This window comes from Odocoileus virginianus, chromosome 1 (genome assembly GCF_023699985.2).
Source record: "Odocoileus virginianus isolate 20LAN1187 ecotype Illinois chromosome 1, Ovbor_1.2, whole genome shotgun sequence".
Classification (NCBI taxonomy): Eukaryota; Metazoa; Chordata; class Mammalia; order Artiodactyla; family Cervidae; genus Odocoileus; species Odocoileus virginianus.
Genome location: NC_069674.1, coordinates 39,787,798 through 39,800,129, shown reverse-complemented (window position 1 = coordinate 39,800,129; position 12,332 = coordinate 39,787,798). Strand labels below are relative to the sequence as shown.

The following is a 12,332-nucleotide window of genomic DNA, read 5'->3' as shown; positions in this document are numbered from 1 at the left end:
CCCTCGCAGGAGCTCAGAAAGCCCTGGCAGGAGAATTCCCCACTCCACACCTGGTCGGAGCAGGAAGTGTTGGGCGGTGACGGAGCCTCAGGGAAGCAGGTTGGTGTGTGAGAGACGCACAGTCGTCTGCAGCCTCATGACTCAAAGGCTGTCCCCCAGACACGGGAGGAAGGAGGACCTTTTCTGCTGAGTCTGTTTAGAGAGCACCAGGCCATCACAGCTCAGCACAGCCCAAAGAGAAAACTGACCAGCCCTGGGAGCCCAGCAATGGCCCTCCCCGGACCATACCTAGCCTGACGAGGCCTCAGTGGGGAAAGGTCCCGACTGTGACCCAGGAGAGAAAACTGGAGAGCAATGAAAAGGAGGAAACTCTGTGATTGAACATCAAGCCAGAAACCAGCCAGAAGGCGGACCATACTCAACCAGATACCTGGGCCAGCCGTGACCCTTGGTTGGGAGAAGTCCGGGGATATTTCTGCCTTGGAAGCCTGTCAAGGAACGCTGAGGGGTCCCAGCTCCCCTGGGCTGGCTGAGGTACAAATGCTGGATGACAGAGCCAGGATGGAGATCGCCAAGAAGGAAAAGGTAGCTCTCTGCCACAGTCAGTTTTCTAGAAGAGTTTCTTCCATGTTCTTGCATTCCGTGGCTTGTTTAACTTGATCGAGTGTTTGTGCCTCCGTAGCCGAGTGTATGCGCAGGCGCTTTAGGGACAATCTGCTGGGAGTGAATTGTGGGGCACTGGCTTGGCTGGGCACGCTGAGTCCTCTACCTGCTGCTCTAGAGTCCAGCCCTGTGACCTGGGAGTCACTGCTGCCAGGAGGCCTGGGAAGTGACCCCTGCTGGGTAGAGGGTCTGGGGAATTTAAAACCCCAGCTGGGGAGTGGGGTAGGGGGACATGGGATCTTAGTGGCAGAACCAACTACCTAGCCACGAGGCAAGACTCAGCAGACATTGTGAGAGCTCTCAGATGCCCACACCTCCCCGCAAGAATCACTTAAGCCCAAGAACCGTTGCTCCTGGTAAGAAGTGGAGAGCAGTTACTTTTTCCAAAACAAAGAAAAATCCAGACATCCTGTGAGCCAGCTTTGTGCCCAAGCAATGAGGAAAGGAGCCAGAACTGGTGACAGGGTGGAGGGGAGCGCCTGCCTGCTCCCCTCAGCCAGGCAGGGTGGGGGAGATGGGGGAGAGGGCCCGGATCCAGTCCCTTTGGCATGGTTTCCCCCTCACATGTCTTTTCTTCTCCTTCTTCTGTGAAATGATGAGGTCAGCATAAACACTGGCCTGGTTCTGCTCCTGGCAGGGCTAATGATGTTAGGAGAAAAACAACCAGCCCAGGTCGGGGCGCCCACAAGCTGCAGGCAGCAGGAAGCCCGCATCTGCTGGTCACCGACGCTCCTGCCGGCGGAGTTTGGATGAGAAATCCTATGAGGAGGGGCCATGGGGGGGGGCAGCTGGAGAGAAGGGAGATGGGGTCTTTGGCACAAGCAGAGAGCTGGCACGGTGGCAGTGAGAGGTGGGGCCTGTGGCCTGCTGTGGGGGAGCCTACCACATCAGACAGGGGCTGGCCCATGCCGCCTTCTTGTTTGTCCCGGGGATGCAATGCTCCCCGTGGTAAACTGTTTCTGTTCCACACATGTGGGGTGCTGGTTGGCTCTAGAGCACTGGGGGGATGGGGATCACCGCAGCCTCATGAGGGCCAAGAGGAGAGGGAGGCCCCTCCTCTGGCCCATTCTTTAAGGGGGCACCAGAAACATCAATCATCAAGATAAATATTTTAATGCAAATTCTAAAAAATAAAAAATCAATGCAAAAAATTCTGGTGAGCAAAATGCCGAATTTCCAAAGAAAGAGGGCCCAAGTACTGCTGATATGTTCACTTGTTTCAGGCCTGTGCTAGCTGCCCTTACAGCGCCAGTCAGCAGGCTGCCAAGGCCAGGCGAGGGAGGTAGGGGCTGTTGGCGATGCACACACCCCTCCTGTCTGTCCCGGCTGCCCAGAGGGCCCACTTCTTGTCTGGGAGCCGGGAAGCTTCAGCTTGGTTTCAGGGCCCTCCTAAGGGTCTGAGGTCTTGCTGCCAGACCTGCCCAGGTCCAGCCCTGTGCCCCTGGCAAATGCTATCCTCACTGCTAGCCATTTGGCCCGGAGCAGTGAGCAATTTCAAAATTGTCCCCAGCAGGTTGGCTGGGGCTGTATCCACTGCAGGCTCCCAGAAGGAGAGTGTTCTGGTTGCATTGGTGGGGCCTCAAGTGTGGCCGATTTTGCTCTTTTTGTTTCCCTGGTGCCTCTTGCCTATGCTGACATCTCAGATCACCTGGGGTCATCCTCTAAGTTTGTAGGACTGTGTGGCCTCAATACCATTTTCAGTGACTTCCCCGGGGGGATGGCGGCTTCATACATAGTTCTTCTAGAGCTCCTTGGGAGCAGGCCTGTTCCTGTGATGCCGCGTCCCCTCACCTCCGGCCTGTGGCTGTGGAACCTCAATACCCTGAGTCATTCCCTCGGCTTGGAGCTCTATCTTTTCCCCATAGTTTCATCATCTGTAGACAGGTTAAAAATATCTTTTTCTTTTTTTAAAAGAATTTTTTGATTTGTATTAGTTCAGGTATACAGCAAAGTGATTCAGATATATATATGGGCTTCCCTTGTGACTCAGCTGGTAAAGAATCCACCTGCAATGTGGGAGACCTGGGCTCAATCCCTGGGTTGGGAGGATCCCCTGGAGAAGGGAAAGGCTACCCATTCCAGTATTCTGGCCTGGAGAATTCCATGAGCTGAATATATATATATCCTTTTTCATGTTCTTTTCCATTACAGATTATTACAAGATATTGAATATAGTTTCTGATGCTATACAGTAGATCCTTGTTTTTATCTATTTTTTATATAGTAGTGTGTATCTGTTAATCCCCAATTCCTAATTTACCCCTCCATCCCTCTCTTTTCCTCTTTGGTAACCATATGTTTGTTTTCTATGCCAGTGAGTCTATTTTTGTTTTGTAAATTAGTTCATTTGTATTATTTTTTTAGGTTCCACATGTAAGTGATATCATATGATATTTGTCTTTGTTTGACTTACTTTACTTAGTATGATAATCTCTAGGTCCATCCTTGTTGCTACAAAGTGGCATTATTTTTCCATCTTTTTTATGGCTGAGTAGTATTCCATTTTATGTATGTACCACATCTTCTTTAGGGCTTCCCATGTGGCCCAGTGACAAAGAATCTGCCTGCAAATGCAGAAGCCGCAAGAGACTTGGATTTGATCCCTGGGTCAGGAAGATCCCCTGGAGGAGGAAATGGCAACCCACTCCAGTATTCTTGCCAGGATAAGTCCATGGACAGAGGAGCCTGGCAGGCGAGAGTCCATGGGGTCGCAAAGAGTTGGACACAACTGAGCAAGTGAGCACACACACACCACATCTTCTTTACCTGGTCACCTGTCAGTGGACATTTAGGTTGCTATAGAGTTCTATCTCTTGATGGTCACCACTTCTGAGTGGCCTCAGATTGGGTTCTTGGAGCCCCCTTGGAAGTTTCTGGTCTATTCTTTACCCTCTCTCATCTGTGCCCCTCTGCTAGTGGGCAGGAGGGATGGGGGCTCCATAGCCCATATAGTTAGCTGTGTGTGGTGGATTTGGGGAGCACTTTTCAGGAGGAAAACTGGGGAGGTGACCCTCCAGGTGTTTTAGTCTGCCCAGGTGCCAAAATAAAATACCATGGACCAGGTGACTTAACCAACAGACATTGCTTCCTCACAGCTCTGAAGACTGGAAGTCTGAGATCAGGGTACCAGCATGGTCAGCTTCTGGGGAGGGCTCACTTCTCGGCTTGCAGACTGCTTCTTTATTGCTGGGTCTTCACATAGTGGCGGGGGGATGCAGAGGTAAGACAGCATGCTGGTCTCTTCCTCTTGTGGGGACTCCACTCTCATGACCTCACCTAACTGATCATTTCCCAAAGGTCCCACACCCTGATACTATACACTGGGGGTTAGGGCTTTGGCATATGGATTTGGGGGAACACAGATTCAGTCTATAGCACTGGGGTGGGGGGAGAGCTGGAGAGGGGGTGGACCTCTCTTCATTCAGCCTCCACAGCTGCCCTGGGCACTGTGCTGCTGAAGCAGAAGGCTCAGAGATGGGGTGAGAGTGCATCACTCAGCAGGCATGCTCTCCCAGTTTCCCCGGCAGAACCTGTCCCAGCCTATCTGGGGCCCCTGCCCCCTGAGCTGGTTGGAGGCCCTACCACTGCCAGATGCTCAGAAGGACACAAAGCCCCAGGTGGCCCCCAAGCATATGTGTTGGTAGAGGGGCCAGAGTGGGGAGGAGCAGATGGCTCCCCCGAGCAGAGTGGTGATAAGACCCTGAGCATGGGGCGACCGGGCTCTTGGGACCCAGTAAGGTGTGGATTCAGCAGTGGGGGCTGGGGCCATGCCTGCCTGCCATGGGCCCCTCTCAAGCAGGAGCTGCTGGCTCTGAGCATGTGACACGCTGTCCCTGCGGTCCCGCAGGGGGGCTGGGCTGGCAGACTGTGAAGCAGAGACTGCTCCAGGAGAGCTGAGCAAGCCGCCTGCATCCCAGGCCCCAGGGTCCAGGCGCCTCAGAAACAGAATTAGAATTCCAAACATCTCCCTGCAGAGAGGCATTGTCGTCTGGGGTTTCTGGGGTCAGGAGCGGGCCAAGGGGACCCAGCAGTGAGAGGCAGTAGGGACCCGGCGAGGCCCATGCCTGCTCCTGCAAGAGCAGGACCGGAGGGCAGATGGGCTGAGAGAGAGAGGAACAGAGAGGAAGAGAGGAAGAGAGAGGAAGAGAGAGAGAGGCACAGTGTTCTCGGCCTCCTCTCCCGGTTTCTGCAGAGCTGCCCTGAAACCACCCTGATGCGAGAGAGATGAGAGTTGTGATGAAGGGAGGCCCTCCTGGGAAGGATCTGGAATACCTACCCCCCCACCCCCCAGTCCTGTGTCAGAGGGGCAGACCCAGCCCCTCCCCTCCACCTTCATCTCCCTTCCCTTCTCAGATAGATACTGATCCTAAGGACAATACAGTTCTGTGTGTGTGTGTCTGTCTGTCTGTCTCTCTCTCTCTCTCTCTTCCTCTGTCTCGCTTTCTCTCTGTTTTTCTGTCTCTCTCCTCCTGTCTCTTCATCTCCGTGTGTCTCTCACTGTCTCTATGTGTCTCTTTTCTCTTTCTCTCTCTCTCTTTCTCCGGCTGGACACATGGTGAAAAGAGGCCCCCTTTTCCTCCCCAAACCCCCTCCCTTCCACATCACCCCCTGAGCAGGTCCCTCCCAGACTGGAATCCCCTTGGCCCCTGCTCTGCACCCCTGCTGTACTCAGCCCCGGGGTGTCCCTGGGCCCACACGCTCCTCTCCCAGGCCCCTTGCCTCAGCCTCTGAGGGCCTCTGGGGATGCTGCTTGGCGTCAGCCAAGGCCCCTGGTGCTCTGACTGCTGCCACCTCTTCTCTTGTGCCATGTATTCTATCCCTTTATTTCTCAAAGAGCAGCCGTTTCCTGGCAACCAGTTTGTGTACAGGCCATCGAGCTATTTGGAGAAGCCTGTTTTATAGGACTAAGTTCCAGTAAGTACACGTGCCTGGTGAGGATCCATTTCTGTTTGTTTACTTCTGCTCCAAGGAATCCCTCGCTGCAGCCACTCACGTTTCAAATATAGCTACAGCACTAGCTCCAGCCTCCCCTTTTCTCAGTGAGGTTTAAACCCATCTGGCACATTTCTTAAAAAGAGGGGTTTATATCTGGAAAGAGATGTATCTTCTACCCCAGAAAATGGACCACTTCCCCCTGACTCAGATGATGGCTTTTTTTGGGAGTAGGGGTGTCTTTTTTTGCTTTTTGGACAAGTGTTCACATTTCCTCTCTTTGGTCTTGGACTCTCCTTTCCAAGAGAGTTGAGCTCCTGGTCCAGGCCTCTCCCTGACCCCTGAAAATGCCAGTCTGGCTCATCCTCCTCCAGCCATCGATGCCAGCTGTCCTCTTGAGGGCTGGGGTGGGCCAGGGTGCTCCAGCTCTGAATCTTCCCACAGGCTCCTTGAGCTGGATGCTGGGGGTCCCACCAGCAGCTGGAATCAGCGGGAATTGCACCAGCCATAAGCTAGACTGCAGGGAGGTAACTGGGAAGGGGCACTGGAAGGAGCGGGGCTACAGAGGCCGTGAAAGTTGGAGGGTGTTCCTGGAGCCAGAGCAATCCTGTGGGATAAGGGGGATGAGGGGCCAGGTGTGGGGTCTGGCCATACCAGAGAGCCCACCTTTCTAGGTGGGCAGCTAGCGCCCCCTGGACCCCAATTCCTCAGGCCCCCTGCAGTCGTCCTGCCCTACTCTTGATCCCCAGTCCTTTCCCATGCTCCTCATGCGTCTTAGTCCATCTCTGGTTTGCTCTCTTAGCTGACACCTGCCAGGTGGGGGCAGGGGCAGGCAGGGGAGGGGTGCTCCAAGTATCCGCCCCCAGTGCTGGCCCAAGCAGGAGTCTCACAGAGGGGGAGGGCCCCAGTGATGGGTCCTTGGTCCCAGGTCCCCACCGGCCAGGTATGCCCGATGCTTAACTGCACTGGCTGTTCTGCTCAGAAGCTGTCCTGCCCCTAATGTCACAGAAAGAAGGCTCTGTAGGCAGAGAAGCCAAGTGAGTTGCTGAAGTCACAGGGGTGAATGATGGAGACCTGGGTTCAGCGAGCACATTTGTTCTTCAGCAGTGACTTCATGAGCCCAAAGGCAGCTGCTGGCAAGGGCAGAGCCTGCCCGGGCTCTGGAGTCAGCTTCCTCGAGGCCTTGTGAGATCTGGGCGGCTCTGGGCCTCACCTGCCTGGTCTGTAAAATGGGTTAATAGCAGCATGTGCCACATGGGCTGGGTGTGGAGACTTCTGCGAGGTGGGGTCAGAGGGCGATCGGATGGAGACTGGGGGAACCAGGAGCTTTTGAAGTTATGCTGTTTGAGAGCCCCAGGGCTCTGGGTGGAGGAAGCATCCCCACACCCACCCCACCCTGTGAAGGAAGGCGCTGCTCACCGCTCCAGCGTGGACACTGACTCCACTGCTCCTTGGCTCCCACCCCTCCAAGGGGCTTAGCACAGCCTGCCTGGGGATGTGCAGTCAGGACCACAGCCTTATGTCCAACGAATGCCTGTAGATGCCTGCTGACCTTCCAGTTGACCCTGCCCAGCACAGCTTGGCAGACTCCTAAGCCCTGGGCAAACCACATAAATGCTCAGGAGTGGTGGAGCTAGCTCCCCACGGGCCCTGGTCCTTCACGCAGGGCCCGTGGGGGCCCACTCCTGCTGGCCATCTTGCCCAGGGGGGAGCTCTGCTGACCCCTCACAGGACAGTGGGGACAGACCTGGGTGGATGTGCTTCCTGCCCATGAAGACCCAGCAGATCCGTCCTTCATCCCCAGGGGAGGTGAGGGGTGGGAGAAAATAAAGAACTCCTTTGGTTAGCACTCCCAGAAAAGAAGAACCAGTCTGGGCACCCAGCAGGGAAGGAGGCCGGCTCCACCTCCAAGGACTGCCCTCTGCCCCCAGCCTGTGCCTGGCAAGGCTGTGGGTTCAAACCCACTCTTTCCTTTCCTAGCAGGGATGACTTGGTGACTTTGAAATCCCTCCAGACCTCAGTTTCCCCTCCTGTACTATGGCCTGCCAGGGCTACTGTGGGGGTGTGAGCCCCTAAGTGTGCGCCTCTCAAAGGGGTGAGGAGAGGAGCCCCTCATGCTAGGTAACCAAGCACTGACCTTTCCAGAAGCGCTTCCCACTGAGTAGAAGGCAGAGAAGTCCCACAAGTAGACAGAAGGAAGGTGAGGCCACACCGTGCACACCCTCTTCCAGATGAGACAGTATCCTCACTCTGTGTCCTGGGACATCATTTTCCCATCCACAGGCTCACATGAGACTCGTGTCATATACGTCAAATATATATGTATATGACCTGCATGACTCCTGGATCTAGCCGAGGTCCCGTTTCCTCCAGAGGTTCCAGGGTAGCATTGTTTCAGCTGATGGGGCTGTGGGCCATGCACACAGGGAGAAACATCAAGACCAGTGTGCTGGGGAAGAGCACCTGCTTTCTTTTTCTGGCCCTGGCCCGTGTAACCCCCTTAGGCTCACCTGCAGGCCGGGAGTCCCTTGAACATACTATAAAAAAAGCCAATGCATACATTTGTAAAGAAAAAGTCAATGAGAATGGTGATAGATGTCTTTTAAAATAGCCCACAAGGGGCTCACTATTGTGCGGTGATTTCAGTCCATTACAAAGAAATAGTGAATGTTTCCCTATTCACACACACACACACACTCACACACACACAATCATATAATCACTGATAGAAGCAAATGACTTGGAAATTATAATAGTAGTGTAAAAAAAATACCATCAGGCAGGACTCGGGGTTTCCAATGACTGAGCCTGAGTCTGCCCAGGAGGAGATTATGGAACAGGAGCAGCGTTGCAGGGCTGGGTGCCAGCCCCTCCCCTGTGTCATCCAGCTCCCTCTGTGGGTGTACATTTACTACCTCCGCACCTGAGAGAGGGCACCTGCCTGGAACCTGCTTGACCAGGTCTGTCACAGGCCCACCTCTCATCCCATGGTACAGCAAACGCTCGTATTTCACCATGAGACCTCAGGCAAGGAAGGATGTGTCAGGGGGGGCATGAGAGAGTGGCCGGCACCCTCTCTCTGAGAGCCCTGGGTCCAGCGAGGTCCACATGCTCACATGTGGTGCCCTGGTCCAACAGGTGCTGGTGGCCGTGTCTGCTCCTTTTGTGGTCCAGCCAGTTTATGTTCAAACTGCTCCATGGGATGGGGTGCATCTCTATACCTGTATTTGCTTGTGATGAATTGGGAGCTGTCAGAGATCGTGCCCGAGGTCACACAGGTGGGCACCTGTGGAGCCGAGATATAGCCAGACCTCTGGACTTCCAAGAAAGCCTGGACCCGTTCAGCCTGGATGCCAGGCCTCACAGGTTCTCTGCCATGCTCTGGACCAGTGACCTCCTGCTGCTGTGTACAGTCCTCCGGGGGACTCTGAGGCTTGGCAGTCCTCTTAAAGGCGGGTACCAGCTGGGGACACATGTGGTAGGGTGATCCCTTCCCACCCCACAACACTGCTCATCCCTCACAGCATGTCTGGGAAGCACAATTCCCCAGAGTTATATTCATTAATGTGGACACTTTTATTAATGCTAAAAGGGATTCCCAGGTGGCGCAGTGGTAAAGAATCCACCTGCCAAAGCAAGAGACTAAGAGATGTGGGTTCAGTCACTGGGTCAGGAAGAACTCCTGTGGCAACCCACTCTACTATTCTTGCCTGGAGAATCCCATGGACAGGGGAGCCTGACAGGCTATTGTCCATGGGGTTGCAAAAAGTCATACACGACTGAGCACATATTCACACAGTTGAGATAAAAATATAAATGCTGGTCCCTCTCTGCATGAGTTTCTTATAGCTTCTGTAAGAAATGATCACTAATAGTGGCTTAAAACAAAACAAATTTATCAACTGCCGGTTCTGGAGGTCAGAAGTCTGAAATGGGTCTTCTGGGCTAAAATCAATGTGTCAGCAGAGCCAGTTCCTCTGCAGGTTCTAGAGGAGAGTCCATATTTTTGGTCTTTCTGGCTTCTGAAGTCCATGTACGTTCCTTGGCTCATGGCCCCTTCTTCCACCTTCAAAGTTGGCAGTTGCTCCCTCCAGCCTCTGCGTCTGTCATTACATCTCTGACATTCCTGCCTCCCACTTATAAGGATGCTTATGACGTTATTGGGCCCATGAAATAATCCAGGACCATCCCCCCATCTCAGGGTTCTTAAACATCTGCCACGTCCCTTTTGCCATGTAAGGTCACGTTTCACAGATTCCAAGGACTAGAATGCCTTGGGGGCTGTGGCTCCACCTCCCACGCTACCCCATCCTCAGCTCAGTGATGAGTGCAGCCCTGCCTGCCTGCCTTACACTTTGCCTCACTGGCTTTGAGGACTTTTTCTTTTCAGCTGTACATCACCTCCCCCATCCCAACATACATACACACACTTACTCAAATTCTGACACTTTTAGTCAAAATAAAATAAAAGAGATCATACAGAGCTATTTCCCCTCATGGGCAGCCTTGAGGAGGGCAAAGGAGGAGGCTTCCCAAACCCAGACCCATGCAAGGTCACAGCCTGCAATTTTCCTTGCATTTGGGAATTGGTACCAGTGTCCTGCATGGCCCAGTGGAGGGCAGGAGGGGCCAGGCTAGGGGAAGGGCTAGGGGTCCACTAACAGTAGAAGGAAGGGACTGAGGACCAGGAAGGGTGGCTTGTGGGCATCTTAGAGAGTTTGGGATGTTATAAGTCCTGGCCTTCCTATCTGTTCCTTTCCAGATGGATTGGCCAGGAAGGCCGGCAAGAAGGGATACTGCATGGGGACCTGTGGAGGAAGTTAGCCCAGACAGGATGTGTCTGTGAGGGCCTGGAGGCAGGAAGAACATCCAGGAGGGGACCTTGGGTGACAGGAAAGAATCACTAGTGCTGGAGAGAATCACTTTCCTAGGGGATGGGCATTTGGACTTGGCACTTCCTGTCTGTGAGGATGAAGGGACAGCAACAGAGGAGTTGACTGCTTTTTCCCTTGTGCACGGCCAAGTGTTCTGCTTGTGTCTGAAGGTGACTCTCAAAGTGTTAGCCTTCTCTCTAATGCAGGTACAACTCCACACATCACTGTCCAGGGGAAATGCAGTGTTTTCTAGAAGCTGTGTTACAAAAGTAAAAAGAAATAGGAAGATTAATTTCCATAAAGCTTTATTTAACCCACTATAAACAGAATATTAAGGGCTTCCCTGGTGGCTCAGATGGTAAAGAATCTGCCTGCAATGCAGGAGACCTGGGTTTGATCCCTGGGTTGGGAAGATCCCCTGGAGGAGGAAATGGCTACCCACCCCAGTATTCTTGCCTGGAGAATTCCATGGACAGAGGAGCTTGGTGGGCTACAGTCCATGGGGTCGCAAAGAGTCAGACACGACTGAGAGACTAGCACACACAAACAGAATATTATTGGGACTTCCCTGGTTGCCCAGTGGTTAGGACTCGACTACACTGTTGAGGGCTCAGGTTTGATCCCTAGTCAGGGAACTAAGATCCTGCAGCATCCATGCTGTGCAGCATGGCCAAAAAATTACACATATACATACACACACACACACACACATATATATATATATGGACAAGACAAAAATCCAGAATATCATCAGTGAAACATGCAATCCACATAAAAATTGTTAATGAAATATTTTACATGCTGTGGTTTATATTGCCTTCCAAAGCCATGTATATTTTCCATGTGCAGCTTCTCCCAATTTGGACTTGCCAAGTGTCAAGTGAACAAGAGCCACATGTAGTCAGTGGCTACCACCCTGAATAGTGCAGTTTACAGCTTCTCTGATAGATGATTGTCCAGGGATTCGTCCGGATCTCTGGCCATAAGCAATGCAAACTCAGTGGAAGCAGGGGAAGCAAAGAGGAGATGGACTGGCTGATGGGACCAAGTTCCATGTGCTGAGGTGAGATGAAGGGAGGGGAGCAGGATCTGAGGTCCAAGGGTGGCCGAGGGCCCTCTGTCCACCTCTGTCTGGGGCTGGTGTCCCCTTCCCCTCCGGATGATGAGGCCATAGAAACTCCAGGCTCACAGCCTTACAGTGTTACAATCAGAGCAAAAGGAGAACTCTTCTTCGTGAGTTCCACTACACACGATTCCCAGGAAGGACTGGGGGCTCTGCTGGGGCAGCGCACCCCCTGGAGTTCCCAAGGTGCTGGCTCCCTGAGGCACTAGAATCAGCTGCCTTCTGGAGTCAGAGAGCTGGTGTGGGGACACAGGACAAGGGTCCTGTTCTGGGCAGGCCCTCTGACCCTCGTCCATGCCTGTCCTTACTGCAGTGTGGTCCCCAGGCAGCCCAGCTCCCTTCACCAAGCCACTCACGTGGGTGCTCTCAGCTTTGGCCCGAGGCCGCCTGTCTGTCTCACAAAGTACATCGTTGCTGTGTGTTCTCCTGTGGCCAGCTGGCCCCCAGCAGCCTTTCTGCTCTCCTGACCTCCCCGCTCCCCCTGCCTCTGCTGGCTGTCCCATTCCAGATCCTTGCCTTGTAAGTCAGCTCACTTTCCCTACTGTGTCCAGAGTGAGCCATTATCAGTGCAATTCCAGTGGGGCTTCCCCTGCACAGAGACTCCCATGACCTCAGCGCAGAGCCAGACCCTGAGAAGACAGCCCTGACTGTAGCCTCGCAGCCTGAAATCTGCCACCACACTCTGGCTGCCCTAGACCCAGTGCATTCACTGTACCCAGCCCAGCTCCTGGGACTTGGCT

At 53.6% G+C, this 12,332-nt stretch overlaps 1 protein-coding gene across 1 annotated transcript in view; it reads left to right on the top strand.

Annotated features, from left to right (window-relative positions):
* Positions 1-12,332, top strand: part of GCK (glucokinase) — a 36,721-nt gene continuing 24,389 nt past the window's right edge. Inside the window, exon 1 of the mRNA XM_020902798.2 lies at positions 1-585. Within this exon, the coding sequence (XP_020758457.1) occupies positions 541-585 (45 nt within the window). The 5' untranslated portion in view covers positions 1-540. The remainder of the gene's footprint in view (positions 586-12,332) is intronic.